The 20,259-nt window shown below is 45.6% G+C and overlaps 1 protein-coding gene across 2 annotated transcripts in view; it reads right to left on the bottom strand.

Moving 5' to 3' along the window:
- The window catches only part of KIF26B (kinesin family member 26B), a 412,513-nt gene that overhangs the window by 316,380 nt on the left and 75,874 nt on the right, over positions 1-20,259 (bottom strand). Inside the window, exon 3 of one of the 2 annotated variants that reach the window (XM_081824475.1) lies at positions 19,001-19,030. The exons of the other annotated variant lie outside the window; for it this stretch is intronic. Coding sequence (XP_081680601.1) covers positions 19,001-19,030 — 30 coding nt within the window. The remainder of the gene's footprint in view (positions 1-19,000; positions 19,031-20,259) is intronic. 2 annotated transcript variants of the gene reach the window in all.

Genomic DNA, 20,259 nt, shown 5'->3' on the forward strand with positions numbered 1-20,259 from the left:
AAATACAGAGAACAAATGATGGTTTCCAAAGGGGAAGGGGCAGGGGAGATGGGCAGAGTGTGAGATGCAGGCTTCCATCTATGGAATTACTAAGTCCCAGGCATGGAAGGTACAGCATGGGGAATACAGTCAATGGTGTGTGTCGTCATGGTGTTGCATGGTGACAGATGGGAGCTACACTGGTGGTGAAGGTAGTGTGACATGTGGACTTGTGGAGCCCCTGTGTTGTACACCGGAAACAAATGTAACGCTGGGTGTCAGCTACATTTCAATTAAAAGAAAAGGAGGAGGAGGAGGAAGAGGAGGAGGAGGAGAAACCACTAGACTGATCCAAGGAGGATGAGAGACGTGCGGCAGACTGAACTGAACCCACAGGTGGGCGCCAAGCGGAGTGGAGCCCAGCCTCAATCAGCACACCCCTGCTCACTTCCCAGACCCAGGAGCAACAATAAATGATTGGTATTTTAAGCCACTAAGTTTTGTTGTGGCTTGTCATGCCTCACCATTGTGACAACAGATAACCAATTCTGTTTTACTGCTGTATACCAAGCCTAACATTTCAGAAGTGTAAGAATCTAAATAAGAGAATTCCACAGGAAACAGGTGGGTACCTGTCAACCTTTGGTGGACACCCTGGGTGGTGAACTAGAACGAAAATCTATCCCACAGAAGAACCTCTCTCAGATTTGGCTCTAGGTATTTGAATATATGATATGTAGTAAATAATATAATATAATAATGTCAATGAGTTGATTAGCAATAAATTCAGGACAGAGTTTCATCCATGGGGTAGAAAGGGGAAGGTACAATGAGGGAACATTGCATATGGGGCTTCAAGAGTACTAGAATATTCCACTTCTTATGCTTGATGGTCAGAACATGGGTGTTCTTTTCACTACTCTTCTTCTAACTTTATATTCCCACTATATACACTTTTTTGCACACATTTTTTTTTTGTGCTATAAAAATCAAAGAAAGAGGCCACACAGCCCCAGCTTCTACACTCCAAGGCTAGGTACTCCCACACAGCAGTCACACCATGGCCAGCAAGGTGCTCAGAGCCCCTCAGTAGGAAAAAGCAGATGGTCTGAAGCCTTGCCATCAATGGTTTGGGGAGCGACTCTGACAAGAGAGCATGGAGGATGTTGAGATTCCCCGGGGAGAAATGAGAACAGTCAGCCTCTGGTGAAGGTCCAGCCGCCATGATGAAAATCAGATAGAATAAAAGCACCAGGGACGCTAAGCCCCGAATGCCTTAGCTTCAGGGTGTCATCAGGAAAGGCCAGGGGCTCTATCCTCTGACAGGCAGGAGGTCTGAGCCAGTGGAGAAGAGGTAGGAAGACCTTCTCCTCTTGGCTTCAGCTAACTGAGACTTCATTTCAGACGCACGCAGCTCGGAGACTACCGGGGAAGTCTTATTTCCCAACCCGGTCCCATCAACCGGATCAGGGTAGTATCCACCACTCCTCCCCATCCCCTTCGGGAGGGGACCCCCCCTCCATGCGCACGCAGAGGCCTCGCTGGAACCGACTGTCACAGACGTTGTGAGGAAGACGCGTTCTAAACAAGGACTCAGAGGAGAGCATGAGTTGCAGGTGTCAGGTGCGGCTGGTTTGGGATGCATCCATTATCCTGCGTGGGGGTGCGTCTCAGGATGGTACCTGGCACTCCGTCAATCAAAATACTCCCCAAGATTCCGTGAGTCTCCAATTTATAGCAGAGAAAACAGGAAGACAAGTTAACTTTGGAAGCACTGAACAGCGCGGCGGAGCAGGGCTGGAGCTCCGCACGCACTGCTGGCGCCCCCAAGCCTCCTTTCTCTGGAGGGAGGAACATTCTGGAACCAAGAACCACGCTGCAAACTGTAAAAGGCTGAGGGTAGAAGTAGGTAGAGTCCTTTCACAGGGAAATCCCATCCCCAATTTTTTATCTCCGTCTCTCCCTTGAACAAATTAAGACTTGTTAAGTGGGCCATTTTCCACACAGGACTTCTAGAGAGAAAAAGAAATGTCTGATTCAGGAAAGGAATTGCTAATGCCAAAGAGAGAAAGCAGGGCCCTGCCTTTATGTCAAGGCTATTGATTTAGGCCCAAAATTCTGAATGCAAAGTAAATGAAATAAAGAGCCTGGAACAGGATAAGCGGGGTAAAATAAGAAGTACACTGAATGATGTCTGTGACTTGCAAAAGGGACATTTTGGCAGCCAGATGAGTGCAAAGACATGAACACTCAAAGGGCAGCAGGTGGTAATGTGCCGAACGAGCCCTGCCGACTGATGCACGGGAGAGAGGATGCAGATGACACGGAGGGAACAATGCAGGTAAATTGTCCTCCTGCAATGTATGCACGGCAGAGAGTCTGGCGTGCAATGTCTACAGCTGTACTTGGGGAAATTATAGCACTTTCCTGGAGACATGACGTCTCCTTTTGTGATCCCCCACCTTTCTCCTGTAACCCTTTTAGAATAATTTTCCTGCCTGCCCACTCTTCCCCACCCCCCCCCTTCATGCCTTCTCCCGCTCAGTGCTTAGAGTAACCGCAAGACCCAGCCTAGAGCCTGAAGGTCTGCAGGGGTGAGGCCGGCCATTCGGAGGGGTGTGATCCCAAGCACTGGGGGTTGTCCAAACTCTGCCCAGGATGGCAGGGCATAAAAACAGCATTTGAAGAGAAAGGAGAGAGAAAATCCAAACTATAGAGATTTCTGGAAATTCCTTTATTTTCTTTCTTAAGTGGCAAGGCATTTTCCAGGCCAAATGAAACCCTACATTAAATCCCCTAAAAAAAAGTCGTCTAAGACACAGTTGTTTTGGTGTAGAAAGGTCAGGGGTCTGAAGACCATGGGCCCAGCCTCCGCCTGGCACACTCCCTAGGATGCAGCCCCAGGGTTCCTGCATGTGCAGCCCTCATGCCCTAAGGAACGCGCCCTGCTGCACTACTGAATGGAAGCCCCCCCAAAAAATAGCCGCAGACAATGGCCACAGAGAGAGGCTGGCTCACTTGGAGCAAAGGGGTGGGCTGGACTGACAGCTGCAAAAAAAAAAAAAAATCTAAAATCCCCGCCCGGTTTTTGGCAGTCAGTATCCCAAACTCACCTGCCATGTTGTGTGAGTTTTCCGTGGCTGTGGTAACAAGTGGCCTCAAATTTGTGGGCTTCAAATAAACTGACACTTATCCCCTCACCATTCTGGAGTCCAGAAGTCTGAGATCAGGGTGTCCGCAGGGCTGGTTCCTTCCAAGGGTGTGAGGGAGAGTCTCTCCCTTCCTCCCCCAGCAGGAACAATCCTCAGGGTCCCTTGGCTTATAGACACATGGTTCCACCTCTGCCACGGCCTCCCCTGTGTCTCTGTCTTCTCCTTTTCTGCCTCTTATGAAGACCCTCATCACTGATGGCATTTAGGGCCCACCCTAATCCTGGATGATCTCAAGATCCTAATCTTAATTACATCTGTAAAGACCCTATTCCAAGCAAGGCACATTCTGAGGCTCCGTTTGGACATATCTTTTTTGGTGAGTCACTATTCAACCCACTACGTGCAAACACACAGCTGTGGCCTGCCCACACCAGGTGCACAAGGCAGGTGTTGGCTACAGTGACCAACAGTCCCATTTGCTTGGAATTCTCCCAGTTTTAGCACTCAAAGTCCTGTGTCCTAGGAAACCCCTCAAGTCCCAGGCAAACCGGATGCTTGGTTGTCTTAGTATTGGCTCAGAAAGACTTGGATTTATAGTATGATGTTTATAAAAGAGAAATTAAAATGTCACATCAAGAGAGGCTGAAGACTAGAGGACATACCTGGGCAGAGGGCCCGGACTGGTTCAAATGTCAGATCTAATCCTCCTGGGCTCTGATTTCTGTGTGCTGACATGATCCTAACAGTGTGCCTGGAAACATGGCTTCACGATGGCCAAGGTCGGAGTGGGCCCACGTGTGACATTGGAAGGGTGTTCAAAAGCCATGCTCCCTTTTTTTTTTAAGTTTTTTATTTTAATTCCAGTATAGTTAATACACAATGTTATATTAGTTTCAGGTGTACAACAATCAGCGAGTCAACAATTGTATACATCACTCTGTGCTCATCAAGGTAAGTGTACTCTTTAATGAGTTTTTTTTAAGGATTTATTTCTTTGTTAGAGAGAGAAAAAGCATGTGACTGGGGGAGGGGCAGAGAGGGAGAGAAAAGAGAAGCAGACTCCGCGCTGAGCACAGAGCCCAACGCGGGGCTTGATCTCACAACCCTGAGATCATGACCTGGGCCAAAATCAAGAGTTGGATGCTCAGCCAAACTGAGCCACCCAGGTGCCCCTTTAATGACATTTCAGGAAAGGGTAAATTTATTTCTGAGACTGCTGCATTGAGAGAAGGTCACTGGAGTGCACCTTGGATCTGTCCACGCATCAGCCCTCTGCTCTCCCGTGTTCTCTGCAGAGCCGGGTTTGTAACTTGCAAGAAGCTCAAAAGGTACCCAGCAACAGAGAAAGAACATATCCTCCCATCGCAATGAGCTTTTGTGTTCTGAATGGACACACGGCTGTTCAAAGGTTGATGCTACGGCTGACGCCAGCAGAGAAGACGCCACGATGATGTGAAGGCAGCAGGCGGGGAATTTCATGGGTGAAGAACACTGTGTGGTGCAGCGCAGAGGCGGCAGGGTGCAGGGAGGGTGGTGTATAATTAGATGCACAGAGTAGGAGCTGGGCATTTAATGGAGATCTTGCGAATCCACATTAAACCTACCTTTACTGCCTATCCACGGTCCCTGCTACGGGCAGTGACAGGAAGGATGAGGCAGGGTCCTCCAGGAGCTTGCCCTTCACTCAGAAAACAATAAAAGTAGCTGCCACTTAGTGAGGTTGAACTCTGTGCCATTAATTTTTAGTCATTATACACAAATTCTGTACTCTCACTGTACAGATAAAGGAACCCAAAAAGTCATCTGCTCTAGCTCATATGACTAGGTGATGCTCAAACTAGGGTTCCACTCTTTGTCTGTCTGACCCCAAAGCTCATTCTCTTCCCACCAGGGTCTCTGCCAGGGAATGGACTGGTCGGACTTTCAGCCCATTACCTGGATCATAGGGGTAAAAACAAATTGCTTTCCAAAGTCAGTGTGTCCAGTCGCAGTCCCACCAGTGGTATAGGAGAGTTCCCACTGGCCTATGTAACCTCGCCAACACTTCATAATGTCAGACTTCCATTTTTGTCAATCTGGCTGACACAAAATGGTACCACATTATGGTTTAAATTTGGGGTTCCTAAATTCTGATGGTTAGGCACCTTTTCATATGTTTATTAGCTCTTTCTATTTTCTTTTCTCTGAAATATCTGTTCAAGTCCTTTGCCCATTTTCGTTTGAATTATCTATTTCTTATTTATCTGTAGTATTTCTTCATATATTCTGGGTACTAATTTTTTTCAGTTATATATATTTCAAATAATTTCTCTGAATCTGTAGTTTTTGTTTTGTTTTTACTTTATGGTGTCTTTTTACTGACATTCTTAGTTAAATACAAATTTATCAATCTTTATATTCACGGTTTATGTTTTTTGTGTCTTCTTCAGAAAGTCATTCCCTACCACCAAGGTCATAGAAATACCTTCCCATAGTCTTTCCTAAACTGTTTAGAGTTTGCTTTATACATTTCAATCTTTAATCCAGTTGGAATTCATTTTTGTATATGGTGAAGGTAGGGACCTAATTCCATGGCTAGGCTCTTAGCTGGCTTTCAACTGTCCCAGCACAATTTTTTTTTTTTTTAGATTTTATTTATTTATTTAGAAAGACAGAAAGAGCATGCATGAGCAAGTGGTGGGAAGGGGCAGAGGGAAACAGAGAATCTCAAACAGACTCTGTACTGAGCCCAACACGGGGTTTGATCCCATGACCCCGAGATCATGACCTGAGCTGAAACCAAGAGTCGGACACTTAATCAATGGAGCCACCCAGGCGCCCCTCAGCACTATTTCTTAAATAAGTCTTCGTTCTCCCACTTTCCACAAGGCTATCTGTCTCATATTTCCCCAGGTACTGATACCCATTCTCTTATTTACATAGCTTTACAATGAATCTCCCTTCCTCTCTCTACTCCTTATATAAATGTTTATCACACCCTCCTCCCCAAAACCTGTTGTAATTCTGACTGGAACTGCAGTGAATCTTCAGACCACTTTGTGGAGAGCTGACATTTGACAATACGAAGTCATCCTATCACGAACATGGTATTCGCTCTCTGTTTATTTAGAGTTCTTAATGTCTTTTGAAAAAAACTTATAATTTTCTCCATAGAGATTTTATGAATCATTTGTTAGATTGATTCCTGGGTACCTTTTCATTATCAAACTATTGGTGATGTAAATAAATACAATTTAATTTTGAATTTTGACTACAAAAATCTTAATAAACTCTTGTACTAAATTAATAACTTATTTGTAAATTGAAAGGGAGAGTTCTACATACAAAATTATACTTGTGAATAATGATGGAGTTTTTATTTTTTTAAGAACACTAATTTGAGACCAGCTTGCATGAGACCAAGACTGGTGATTTCCACTGTTTTTTGTTTTTTTTTAATAAAACTTTAACAGGACAAAGGGAAGAGATCGCAACAAACTCCAGTTCTCTACTTTTCCCAGAAGAAAAAAAAAGGATGCAGAGACATGGGGCAAGGACCATGCATGTTTAACCACAAATACATCTGTCAGATCAGACTACTGATACAGATAATAACCAGAATTAGTGAGCACCCACTGTATGCAATGTGGTGCTTTCCATACATTATCACACCTATGTTGGTGATGATGGAAAAAAAAGAAAAAAAAAAAACTGGAAAGACTGAGTATCTTTCTAAAACTGCGGTCAAGAGCTTAGAGTTCTTTAGTGATCGACACCATAATATAAATGCCAAGCGCTGCTGTTTTATAACACAAGGATATAATGAAACACATCTTGACGCAAGAAACAATGCGCTATTGTGTCTAGCAAAGTTGGAACCAAAATCTCAGTTTTGCATGTGTTTGTATTTAGAGAAATAAATCTGCCTTAACAATTCTTTAATCAGTGGCAGAATAACTTAGAAGCTGCCATCTGTGAGTTTAATCATCTAAATACTGGAAAAACCTGATGGTGATCCTCAGGGAAAAGCCCCAGCATAAGAAAGCCGAGCAGACACACAGACTGTGGCTACAAGATGACAAAAGAACCAGTCAGCTTGTTGAAGGCGGCCAAACCAGTTATTTAGCATTATGACATCTGTTCGCTAACTGTGCTTCTCTTTTTTTTCCAAGTGAATTTTTTGGTATCACCCAGGCTGGCTAAATGACCAATGTTCGACTCTAGAAAGAGAACCCTCCACGACAATGCCTGCGCTTTTAGGAATCGGGTCTCACAAGTCCCATGTGTCTCAAGGGGCCTGGGAGGCCCAACGGTCTATCAGCTCCCCGACCGCATAGCCGGAGCTCCTGGGGCAGGACGCAGATGAAAACAAGAGGGGGGGCGCCTCTCAGCACCCCATCCCCACTGCCTCGCTTAGTGCCCACACGCACCAAGTACGCAGTCAGTCATGAGATGTATCTGCATATCTCTTCAGGAAGTTCTTGGCTTATGCTCTGAGAACCGTTCGCTAGAGCATGTCGATTCATCACACATGCCACACTATGCCTGTGGAGTGAGCAGGGAGCCCTGAAATGCCAAGAGCACAAACCTGGAGCTGGATTTGGCATAAGGGACAGAGATAGAGCCTCAGACGTGAGCCCCTCCACCCTCTCTCCATGCTGGGCCCAAGCACGGGAGATGCAAACCGGAGGCTGCGGGAGGCGGCGGGGGGGGGGCGGGGGTTGTGGAGAACACAACAGTTCAGGGGAGTTCATGGGCCGGGAGAAGCAGCACCTGACACAGGGCATCGCCACAGATGAGGGGCCCCCTGACTGTCTGGTTCTCCCGCTGTCCTGGGGCTACAAACCCAGAGCTTATGAGTCTGAGGCAGGCTGTTGACGTCTCCTTGCCATGGAACATGGACTAAAAGATGGTCATATTCATAACAACAAATACTCACGGGGTTTTTATTTTGTGCCAGGTGTGATTGTAAGTGCTTTAACATGTGTATGTGTGAACCAATGAGGATGAAGTTCTCTTCCTGGCTAAACCCTATGTACTGGTTAAAATGTCACTGTTACTGACATTGTGTGTGTATGCGAAATGAACATCCATCTTCCATCCTTCTAAAAATTCCATTCTACTTCCAGAGTGAGACTCCTGAGAATTCCCATTAGGAAATCATCCCCTCCCTGGAGACTCTACCTGGAAAAGCAATTAGGAAGGCAGATGTGTAAAGGACCCTCCGTACGTCTCTTCGGCATCAAAGAAAAAGGAAAGAAGTGGCTCTGACCGAGGAAATAAGCAAAATGAGAACAAGTCATCAAATGGAGCAGAGACCCTGGTCTGTCCTTCGATCAGACAGTTGCTTTGATGTGTGGCTGTCTCCTACCCTCTTCAGTCTGCTGGTCCGTGGGCATTTAGGTGTACCTATTACACAGGAGGGAGAGAAGGTTCTCTGAAGACAAATAGAAAGATGTGACCAGTCTGTCAGCATGGGAAGCAGCGGTGATAATGTGCCCCCACCTGGAGTGTTTCATGCCCCAGTTCAGATAGGATATTTGATAAATGTTGACCACAAGTACCAGCCACCAAAGGCGTACAAGCAACTGCTGGAGATCATGTTAGATCCAAAGATGACCGGTGTCTCCCAGATTTCAGACTTTGCACATAAAGAACCATCAAGAAATTCAAGGGTTAGCCACTCAGACTCCATCAGTTAGCCAATTAGTCGTCGGTAAGCATCTATGGGAAGCTACGTTCATGGTCTTGGGCGAGGTGCCATGGAGAATGTATGAAAGGAGACTAGGAGACAAGATGGCACCTGCAAAAATGTTGCATGTGAAGTCCATCAGCTAAACGATGTACATTCACAGTCAGGAGCTTGGGACTGTGTTAGTTTAGGGTGGGCACCTACCCCATTCAAGCCCAGTACAGATGCCTGCATGACATTTCCACTTGGCAGAAAGTAACAGACATGTGAGAAAGAACTTCCCTCTTCCTGCCATTCTAAGGAAGTAAATTCCACCAGGTAGTGTGACAGCAAACCAATACGCAAGCTTTAAAAGTTGTTCATCCTGTAGGCCTCACTGGAAGTCTTATAGGGCCAACAGGATTGTGTTTATCAAGCATCAAAGCATTCGTATTGGTTATTCATTCCAGGTCCTCAGGGGGAGTCTGACGTTGTCGTTTCCTTTCTTATGGGTACCTGAGTCCCAGAGGAGGTAAGTTGTTGTCCTGGGCCACGCAGTAAGTTAGCAGAGCAGTGGAGATAAGCTTCCAAGCACCTGCTACGGCCCCTAGCCACCCTCCATATCTCACCACAAGGGAAGCGGGAGGTGTCCCTTCACCCCTGCAGAGGGCACGCGAATGGCGTCCTACCCGACCGTGCTGCAGGCAGGTCAAGAAAAGCGAATAAAGCAAACTCACCTTTTTAGCTCTTATTGTCCACATTGCAAAATGCTCCTTACATTCTTAGGGGTTGATCACCAGGTTCCCAGGGAGGGGCTGGGTCCAACCCAAGCCCAGGGGCTCTCTACCCCATTCTCAGTCTCAGGCCTTATTCTCTAGAATCCAGACAGCCACTCTGACAAGGGTGTTTATGTTCACTGGACCTGATTCCTGGATTCCCTGGCTGGCCACACTGGTGCCCCGCCCTTGTCCAGTGGGAAGGGACGCATGGCAGCCTAGCAGGGCCAGGGAGAGAAGACACTGGAGGGCGGGTGTCGTCCTTCTGCTCTCCAAGCCCCACCACCTAGGCAGCGCTGACTCGGGCTCTGCACCCATGAGCCAGACACTTGGGCTGAAGACCTGAGCCAGGGAAGACGTCCAGAAACCAGCCAATCCAGTGCCTCTTCTTTCAGTGGAATGCTGCATGAGGCTCAGGACCCAGTGTCATTCCCCAGACTCACCTGGCCTGCAGTCTGATATCACCTGATGAGCTGCCGTCCCTAGGACCTGCCTGTGCCCCTGCCCGGGCCGCTAAGTTTGGAGACTGCACCAAAGCGACTGACACATGGCGGAGACCTGACATGAGGGCGGCTGTGACTTCGGTGGCAGCAGGCCCATCGGCATGCCAGACGCCAAAGCAAGTTCACACATGGGGCAGCTGGAGCAGAGACAGTTAAGGAACCTTCCAGAAACACGGTGAGTCGGCAGCCGTCACCGGCCGCTTGGGCCTGGGACACGCGTCCTCACCCGCACCTGTGGGTCCTGCCTGTCCTGCCCTCACACTGCCCCCGCTGCCTCCTCCCGGAGCTGCTCTGCCCTTGTTCCCCGTGACCAGCACCAGCGGGTTGTTCCCTGAAGGCCTGGGTCAGTGCGGTGAGAGATGCTTGGAATGAGCCACAGCAGCTCCACACACACAGCAGGTGGAATTTGGAAAGGGGCCAGTTGCTAATCACAGGGAGACAAACTTTCATTTCAGTCTCTCTCTCTTTTATGGTTCCCATTTGTTTACCTGCTCCTTTCTGCAGGTTAGCGAGGAGCGAGCTTTGATCCTGCTCCAATACCAACAGCACTGTTTGCCCCCAGCATGGAGCAAAGGAAGAGGGGCGGGCCATTCGGGTCAGGAGTGGGCCATGCCTCCATTCCCCGGGGGACCCCGAGACTCCTCCCCATGCACTTTGGAACCTGAAGGTCGTATTTCAGGGGGCCCAGGAGGCCCGGTGGGGTTGTTTACCTGGTATGTGTCAGTCCTGCCTCTCAGCGGGATGGACACCCACCTCCTGGAAGACAGGGCCCTGTGTTACAGCTTTGGAAGGGGTCAGGCCTTCGTGCCTGATTACTCAGCGAAACTCGGTGATGACAATGATGAGGAAATGACAATGAACACTCAGCACAATGTAGAACAGCAGCTCCATCCAGGGCCCTAGGGCCCCAGGCCCATGCAGCAATCAGCTCCTCCACAGAATGTGTGGAGACTAAGAACCCTCTGACCACCAACCTGGCTAACAAAGACCTAGCCCTGTCCTGTGCTATCCAAGAGACACTGGAAGGCTTCAGCAGGAAGCTCAGTTCTCATTTTCAGCCTTCTGCCAAGCTGGTGGGGAGCACGCATGAACCTGTGAATCCACACATGACCTATAAAAACTCAAGCCACCTCATCACAGACTCATAAAGTGGGAGCCGCTGAGAAGCCGCTGGGGGGAGCAACCACTCACCTTGGCACACAGTCCTCAAGGGCCAAGCCCTCGGCCTCCTCATCTGGAAAATGAAACTGCTGGACTGGATGAAGACCAAGGTCTCTCCTGAATTGAACACTGACACCTGCCTCCAAGTGTCATGAGAATGTGTGTGTCCGTTTCACGTCTCCAGCCAACAAATGTCCTAGAGTGCACTCGGCGGCCCCAGTCCCCGATCCCATGAAGTCCAACCAGGATTTTATGTCATGTCCCAAAATGTTGGTAATTTTCCTGGTCTACAGTGGTAACCTGGGGGCCTAAATTTTGTCATAAATTCCTTGGCCATTAAAGGAGAAGGGATCTTAGATTTTATAGAGGCGAAGATGCAGACTCCAAGAGGTCCGACAGCATGCTCAAGGTCACACGCCTGGGAAGGGGCATACCCAAGTCCACAGCCTTCGAACACAGGAAGTGGGAGGAAGAGGGAGTTTTAGGAGCAGGAAGCCAAGAGCAAGCACACACACACACACACACACCCAAAAAATGACTTAGAATAAGTGATTCATTTCATCTCTTTTCACATTCTCATTTCTACTTTGGAAGGAAATATTTCGATGTTCACCAACCTTGAGTGGCAGGAAGAAATGGGTATATGTGAGACCCAAGAAGCACCATGTCTGACAATTTAGAAATTGCTACTCTGTGGCCAAAAGAATGAGAAGAACATTAAAGCTACCCTCCTGCTAAAAGGAAAAAAGGAAGTTTTCCACATCCCAGATTTTTTTTAAATAGTTTGCTACATGAGATTTTTTTTTTTTTTTTTTTTTACCCAGATAGTCTGCAGCTTTCTTAAAGAATTGTTTTAAACCAATCAGAACAGGAATGTCTCAAAGGAAGACAAGTTGCTTTTGACGAGAGCTTGGAACATGGTCTTCTGTGCGCCTTGGACAAGGACTGGGTTGGCTGTCTCACGCAGGCACTTGTTGGAGAGGGTGTGTGACTGCGACAAGCAGAAAACACACACGTGGCATGGGTGTATAGAGTGCTTTTGAGAAAAAATGTGTGAGGACTGGTGAGGGCTCTTTAAAAGGAGAACGCACGTGGGGCGCCTGGATGACTCAGCCCATTAAGCATTGGTTATTGATTTTGGCTCTTGATTTTGGCTCAGGGCATGGTCTCAGTGTTTTGGGATCAAGTTCTGTGTTGAGCTCCACACTCAGTGTGGAATCTGCTTGTTCCTCTCCTTCTACTCCTCCCCCACTCTCGCTCTCTCACCTTCTCTCTCTCAAATAAATAAATAAAATAAAAGGAGAATGTACAAGCCTAACCATGTTTCTGATTTCAGTCTGAATGGGTTGCTCACAGCTCCTTCTGCTCTCTGAGCCCCACCACCTAGGCAGTGCTGATTCGGGCTCTTCACCCACAAGCCCGGGAAACAGGAAACTCTGGCATGAGTTTTCAGAGTCTTGTCCAAAGGACACTGGCTACAGTGATGGTGGGCACTTAAGTGATTTGGGCAGGTTGGGGGAGGAATGGAGGGATTATCTTTATTAAGAAATGTAATTGCTGGGGCGCCTGGGTGGCTCAGTCGGTTAAACGGCTGCCTTCGGCTCAGGTCATGATCCCAGGGTCCTGGGATCGAGCCCCACGTCGGGCTCCTTCCTCAGCGGGGAGCCTGCTTCTCCCTCTCCCTCTGCTTGGCACTCCACCTGCTTGTGCTCTCTCTCTCTCTATCTCTATCAAATAAATAAATAAAATCTTTAAAAAAAAAAAAAAAAAAAGAAATGTAATTGCTATGTCATTAGCGATTAGGGTCAAAAAATTTCCAAACCTGAGGGGGCATCGCATAAACCCACCACAAGGCAACTGACTCCTTAGTCCCAGTGTGCAGCAGAGTAACCCCATGGAAAACCATATGCTATGCTCTATGAACTGAGAAGAATAAAGGGGGAAAGTATTTCCTCCTCGGGTCACTCTTCCCCCAGAACTAAGAACGGGCCGCCTTTCTATGCACTTTCGGAAATCTCTACAAATGTCTTTCAACAGAGGTTGCTCAGACCTAGAAATCTGGACTCATCATTTCAGGCAGGATGTGTTTCAAAAATAAGTCATCACTCCAAAAGAATGTGTTATTTTCCTTTAGCAAAAAGGAAAGCCCCCCCGTTTACCCCTGGCCATTAATTTTCATAGACCTGCCTTTACCCTCATCCAGTACAGCATGAGGAAATTCTAGCTTTTTGCTCTGGAAAGTTACAATACCTGATAAGTTCTGGGTGCAATGTACAGCAGAAATTATTGTGTGCCTGCTATGTGCCTTGCACAGCTAGTTACATACGTAACCTTATGAAATCCTAGAAAGAAAATTAATGGTAAATAAAAACCACTGCTAAATTCAATGCTTAAAAGTCACCTTCTTGAAGAAGATTTAAGGATGTAGGAAATGCCCATTAAAGGAAAAAAGTTACAATTCTAGTAGCTAAATAGTTAAAATTCTATATACAGTATAATCCAAAAATGCTTTAATCTGTATATAATTTAAGAATAAATTTAAAATTAACAGTCCTATAATTAAAAAAAAAATTAAGTTAGTGGTTAAAAACTGACACAATACTCCCCATGTCTAAACAGTTTTACGGGCAAATTCTACCAAGTTTTACCAATTCCAGTCTTAAGCAAACTCTCCCAAAGAGTAGGAAAAAAAGAAACCTTCCCCTACTCATTTGATGAAGCTACTATAACATTGAAACCAAACCAGATAAGGACAGTACAAGAAAATTACAGGCTACATTCACTCATGAACACAGATGAGAAACTCCTAAATAAAATTTTAGCAAGTCAAGCCCAGCAGTGTATTTAATAATAATAATAATTTCCAAAGTATCTTTAATGTGAATAATATAAGAGTAGTTTAACATAAAAAAATCTCTTAATAAAGCCCCCTCATTAACATATTAAGGACAAAAATTATAATGACCTCAATTGATACAGAAAAAGCACTTCATAAAATTCAACTCCCATTCACAAAATTTAGAAAAATATTCACAAACTGGGACAAGAACTTTCTTACTTTGATGAAGGACATCTACCTGCATCACATAGCAAACATCATATTTAATGGTTAGGTGATGGAGGCATTCCCTTAAAAACGTTAGAACTGACGAGGATGCTCACTATCACGACTCCCACTCAATATGGTACTAGAGAATGTAGCCAGAGGAGTAAGACAAGAAAAGTCAGTAAGAGGAGCAAAGATTGAAAAGAGACAGATGGTCATAACTGCAAATTATAAAGACTAAAGAGAATCCACAAAGTATTAGACTTACTAAGAGTCAGCTAGTTTGTTGCATATCACATGGGCATATAAAAATATATTGAAGAAAAAGATAAGGAGCTACCTTTATGAATGGGGCAGGCAAGGGTTTCTTAGACATGACATTAAAACTATAAAGCACCGAGGAAAACATAGATGTTACTACTTACAATCAAAGACAATATAAACACAGATTAGGAGGAGATATTTGAAATGAACATACTTGCATAGAAAAATGTTTCCATGGCAGGCCTGACTGTTCTCCTTAGAAATGCCTGCTTACAAACTTGGTCCTTAGCTGGCATCTGGGACTTGTATCTCGGAAGGGTTTCCACCATTCCTAGATCTGATAGGAGTGGCTCACTGTGCCTAACCTGTTCATACAAACAATGTGGTTTATGCCGAACATCTGCTTTCCCTCAGGGAGTCTGGAATTCTGGTGTGCGGTAGGCAGAGAACACCTTTGTGACCAGCCTCCAATAAAAACCTGGGGCATGGAGTCTCCAATAAGCTTCCCTGGTAGACAACATTCCATACTTGTTGTCACAGTTTGATCCTGAAGGAATTAAGTGCATCAGTGTGTGTGACTTCACTGGAAGAGGACTCTTGGAAGCTTACTGTTGGTTTCCTCTGGACTTCACCCTTTTCCCTTTGCTTATTTTGTTCTGCATCCTTTTACCATAATGAATCTCTGCTGTGTGACTATATGCTGAGTCCTGTGAGCCCCCATGGGAATCACTGAACCTAGGCGTGGTCTCAGAGATCCCTGAGACAATGAGCAACAAAGATTCACATTCAAACCTCAAAATTCAATTACAATAATGGGTATGAAAAAGACAAGCAAGACAATGAGAAAAATGGGCAAAGGAAACAAGCCGAGTATTTTTAGAAGAGAAAAACCCCATGGCTAATAAAACTATGAAGAGATGTTCAATCTCATTAGTCATGGGGGAAATGCAAATTAAAACAATGAAATACCCTTTCGTGATCATCTGATTGACAAAATTTTGGCATCTGAAAATACACAGCAATGGCGCAATTGTAGAGAAAGCACTTTGTAGAACTTTCCAGCAACATCTAGTAGAGCTGAATTGTGTGTCCTGTGAGTGTGTGTGAAGTAGTACATGCACCAGCTTTGTACAGGGTGTCTATTGTAGCATTGCCTATATTAGTTAGGGAAAAGCTAGAAACAACTTCAGGGTCCATCAAAAGAGGAATGGCTAAGTAAATCATGCTTTCATTAGAAAGTTATAGTGAACATAAAAAACTAAATCTGCAGATAAATCTTAACAATATCAACTGAAATAAGCAAGTTCTCAAGGGATATGTAGAGTATGCTATCGTTGTAAATGATTTTAAAGATTTTATTTATTTATTTATTTATTTATTTATTTCATTTTAGAGAGAGTGTGCAAGCGTGAGCAGGGGAGGGGCAGAGGGAGAGAAAGAGAATCTCCAGCAGACTCTGCACTGAGCATAGAGCCCAACGCAGGGCCGAAACCAAGAGTAGGATGCTTAACTGACTAAGCCACCCAAGAGCCCCCATTGTGAATGATTTTAAAACACACAAAATATATAGTATTATATTTTGCTACCATATAATACTCCTACATACTGAGCTGTGTTGGTATCCACAAAGCACAGATAGGCTAATTTCCATTATTTCTAGGGAAGGATGGGCAGTGGAAGGGGAAGAAGAGGAAAGTGAGAGGCCTTCTATTACATTAAAAAATGCATCTGAGGGGTGCCTGGGTGGCTCAGTCGGTTAAGCAGCCGACTCTGACTCTTGGTTTTGGCTCAGGTCATGATCTCAGAGTTATGGGATCGAGCCCCACTTTGGGCTCGGCACTCAGGGCAGAGTCTGCTGGAGATTCTCTCCCTCTCCTTCTGCCCCTCCTCCCACTCATGCTTGCGCACTCTCTCTAAAATGAAATAAATAAATAAAATATTTTTTATTATATAAATAAATAAATCTTTCAAAAATGCATCTGAAGTAAAGACGGCAACATGCTAAATATGGATGAAGATTGTGGTATGCTATTTCCCATAGACTTAAATATAATTGAAATACTGCATAATCTGTATAAATTGGCTGACACTAAGAGGCTGAAGTTCAACACAAACAGTTACAGGACTTTCTATTAAGTAGAAAAAGAGGATTTCTTCAGTTTCTCAGCATATCAATTTATAGATATACTAGTTAAGGTTGCCCTCAGATCAAACATTAATATCAGTCCAACCTGTCTTGTACAAACTCCAAAACAAAGTGATCCTTCTTGGATGAGATCTGGGGGTTCTGTATCTAAAGTAAACTGTATTAACCTGTACCCATAAAGCAGGGGGCTGACATATGTCATTGTTAGGAGGCAGGAATTCTGTTTGGCCATTAATACTCATCTTGCTCCAACCATGTTGTGGGTCCCCTTTGCTTCTTCCTTTACTCCTCCTGTGCCCCCACCTTACTAAGCCAAAGAAAATCACCTTCTTTGTTCTAACTTCAAACATCCCTCTCCACAGCAACCCTCAGGAGTTTCTCCAGAGAGAGAAAATCTCCAGAAAGCCTCCTTCCATATAAAGGGAATAGAGCATACTAACTTTATTTAGGTCCCCACAACTGGTTTCCACTCCAGGTGTCGACTGATTGACACTTGATTTCCTTGATGTGACATTTAGTTTTTATTTCCACAGAAGAATATATGTCAGTGATATTGACAAATATGTCAAATAGAAGAGAAAATAAGCAAGTTCTCAAATCTAGTTCAGTTTAAACTACTGTGGGAGATAATCATGTGTTAACTTAAAGAGATTTTACGGGCAGATTTACCCATAAAAACAACAAAGTGTTATCTAAGCCTCGATCCCTGCTGTGAAGTGCACATGAGCATCTCAAGCTTATGGACAATTTAGTTCTTGGCACTAACGACTTTCATCACGGCAGAGCATGCAAAAGCAAGCATGTTTCTTTAATAATCGTTAAAAACAAGTGAATTCAGGGCGCCTGGGTGGCTCAGTTGGTTAAGCGACTGCCTTTGGCTCAGGTCATGATCCTGGAGTCCCGGGATCAAGTCCCGCATCGGGCTACCTGCTCGGCAGGGAGTCTGCTTCTCCCTCTCCCGCTCCCCCCTCTTGTGCTCTTTCTCTCTCTCACTCTCTCTCTCAAATAAATAAATAAAATCTAAAAAAAAAAAAAAAACAAGTGAATTCAGTAGGTATTATTCCCAAGTTCAGGAAATAGCCTGAGTTTGGTCTTTGGCCAAACATAAGTATCTTCATATGTGAACAGGCATTCTAAAACAGTCATGGAGGGGCGCGTGGGTGGCTCAGTCATTAAGCATCTGCCTTCGGCTCAGGTCATGATCCCAGGGTCCTGGGATCAAGCCCCACATCGGGCTCCCTGCTCGGCAGGAAGCCTGCTTCTCCCTCTCCCTCTCCCCTACTTGTGTTCCCTCTCTCACTGTCTGTCTCTCTGTCAAATAAATAAATAAAATCTTTAAAAAAATAAATAAAACAGTCATGGAAACACCATGAGGATCTAGAGGAATCCAAGAACCTACAAGATAATTCTGCCTTCTTGCAGGCAGGCAGAAGAGGGCCAATGCCTTCCATGGCTGAGTGACGAACACAGGCTCTCGACCTCTGAAGGCAGCCCCTGCGGAGGGTTCTTCCGCTACCAGCACGGCGCTCCAAGTAATATTAAAATTCCCACATGGGTCACAATGTCTCCATCAATGTGCACTGTTATTTGGGGGTGTAAAAGTATACTACCAGCATTTTTATGGCGGGGAAGAAAAAAAACAATGTATCTAAGCTGTAAGCCACAGACTCACCCAGGATGTTAAGAGGATAATGAAGCCATTTGAATGTGCATGGTAGTATTTGCACTGTTGGTGGTGTGACTAATAAAAGTAGTTTCCCTTTTCTTCCGATCCCTCTGTGAGACTGAGCATTGGAACTGGGGCTAATGTGGGCTCTGGTGAGCTGTGGACATCTGCTGAAGAATCTCTGTGCAGAGAAGCTCAGAAAGGTGCATAGAGCAAAAGAAAACAGAGCAAAGCCTTCTGAAGGTGATGGTAATAAAATATGTGATTGAAGTAGGGGTCCTCCCACTGCTCTGCTTCTCCTCCAAAAAGGTGAGCTTTAACTATCCTGGGGCAAGGAACCTGCCCGAGAAATTCAGGGATGGCTGAAATGTCTTCACCATCGCATTCTTACTGATTTTTATATTCAATCCAAACCCTGATGTCCAGCCTTCAGGGTCCTGCCAGCCTCCTCTCCGTCCCTCAGGCCCACTGATCATGACCTCCATCAACAGCCCTCCTGCTAGGGAGGCTGCCAGTGTGACGGGCCAGGGCTGCACCCCGCCCCTGCCCTTGTCCGCCTCCACAACGTCCCCCTCTCTCCTCTCTCCATCCACCCAACCTGCCTTAAAAATTCTTTTACTGGATATTCCCCAATCAATTACATTTTTAAATATTTACCAAAATCCTATGCAGCCGTGGTAGCAGGCACTAAAAGGAACAAAGAAAGAAAATCGTTTACACTCTGGAGCAGTCTGGCTATATCTTTACTGCCCAACCCCTTGGCATCTGTGTTCTACATCAATGTCAACGGGGTGACGCATTGCTTTTTTAAACTCTGTGTGTGTGTGTGTTCTGCCCCAACAAGCAAGCTTTTCATGCACCATCTATTATTATAATGTCTCCAAAGAACCCAGCACATAGCTCAGCATACAATGGAATTCCTTTGTCCTCCAACCATAGAAAAGGGCCCAAATTTTTGTTTTATGATGTTTTGATAGTCACGATATTTAACAATTTTTGTGGCATGAACATCTACCAATGAAAATGTATTCCTCAACAACCGTGTGTGTGAGAGTGCGGCTGTGTGTTCGGGTGTCTGCCTGTCTGTCTCCCTACAAGAATATAAACTGGCCAGAGTCACCAGCAGGGTCCTGAAGGCCCTCTGCTGTTCCTGTTGTTACCCTCCAACTGCTGATTGGAGAGGGTAGACCCAGAAATCCTGGGGGAGTGGGGACTCAGACTCAGGAAGCAGTAATTAACCAGCATGCGGGCTGTGTTTCAATATTGTAACAACCATCATGGCCACACACAACCCCACACCTGTAAATGTCAGTCCTGCTGTGGATGTTACTGATGAGGACAATGGCATCCCCCAGCCCAGGATTGATGGTTCTAAAGAGCAGAGCCTTGGGATGCCTGGGTGGCTCAGTCAGTTAAGCATCTGCCTTCGGCTCAGGTCATGATCTCAAGGTCCTGGGATGGAGCCCCGCATTGGGCTCCCCGCTCAGTGGGGAGTCTCCTTCTCCCTCTGCTGCTCCCCCTGCTTGTCTCTCTCTCTCTCTGACAAATAAATAAATAAAATCATAACAACAACAACAACAAAAAAGAGCAGAGCCTTGAGTCAGGTGGCATGCAAGTGGTCTGGGCGAATGTTTAAAAGTTGGAACTTCCACGTCCGGCGTCTTTTCAAAAGTGACATCTGAAGTACAAAAACTCCAAGGCTGCATCTTTAAGTTTGTTATGTGATTGTACATCTTTTTTTTTTTTTTAAGATTTTATTTATTTATTTGACAGAGAGAGAGAGAGACAGTGAGAGAGGGAACACAAGCAGGGGGAGTGGGAGAGGGAGAAGCAGGCTTCCCGCTGAGCAGGGAGCCCGATGCGGGGCTCGATCCCAGGACCCTGGGATCATGACCTGAGCCGAAGGCAGATGCTTA

The sequence above is a fragment of the Leptonychotes weddellii genome, chromosome 6, assembly GCF_054177405.1.
Source record: "Leptonychotes weddellii isolate Sample4059 chromosome 6, ASM5417740v2, whole genome shotgun sequence".
NCBI lineage: Eukaryota > Metazoa > Chordata > Mammalia > Carnivora > Phocidae > Leptonychotes > Leptonychotes weddellii.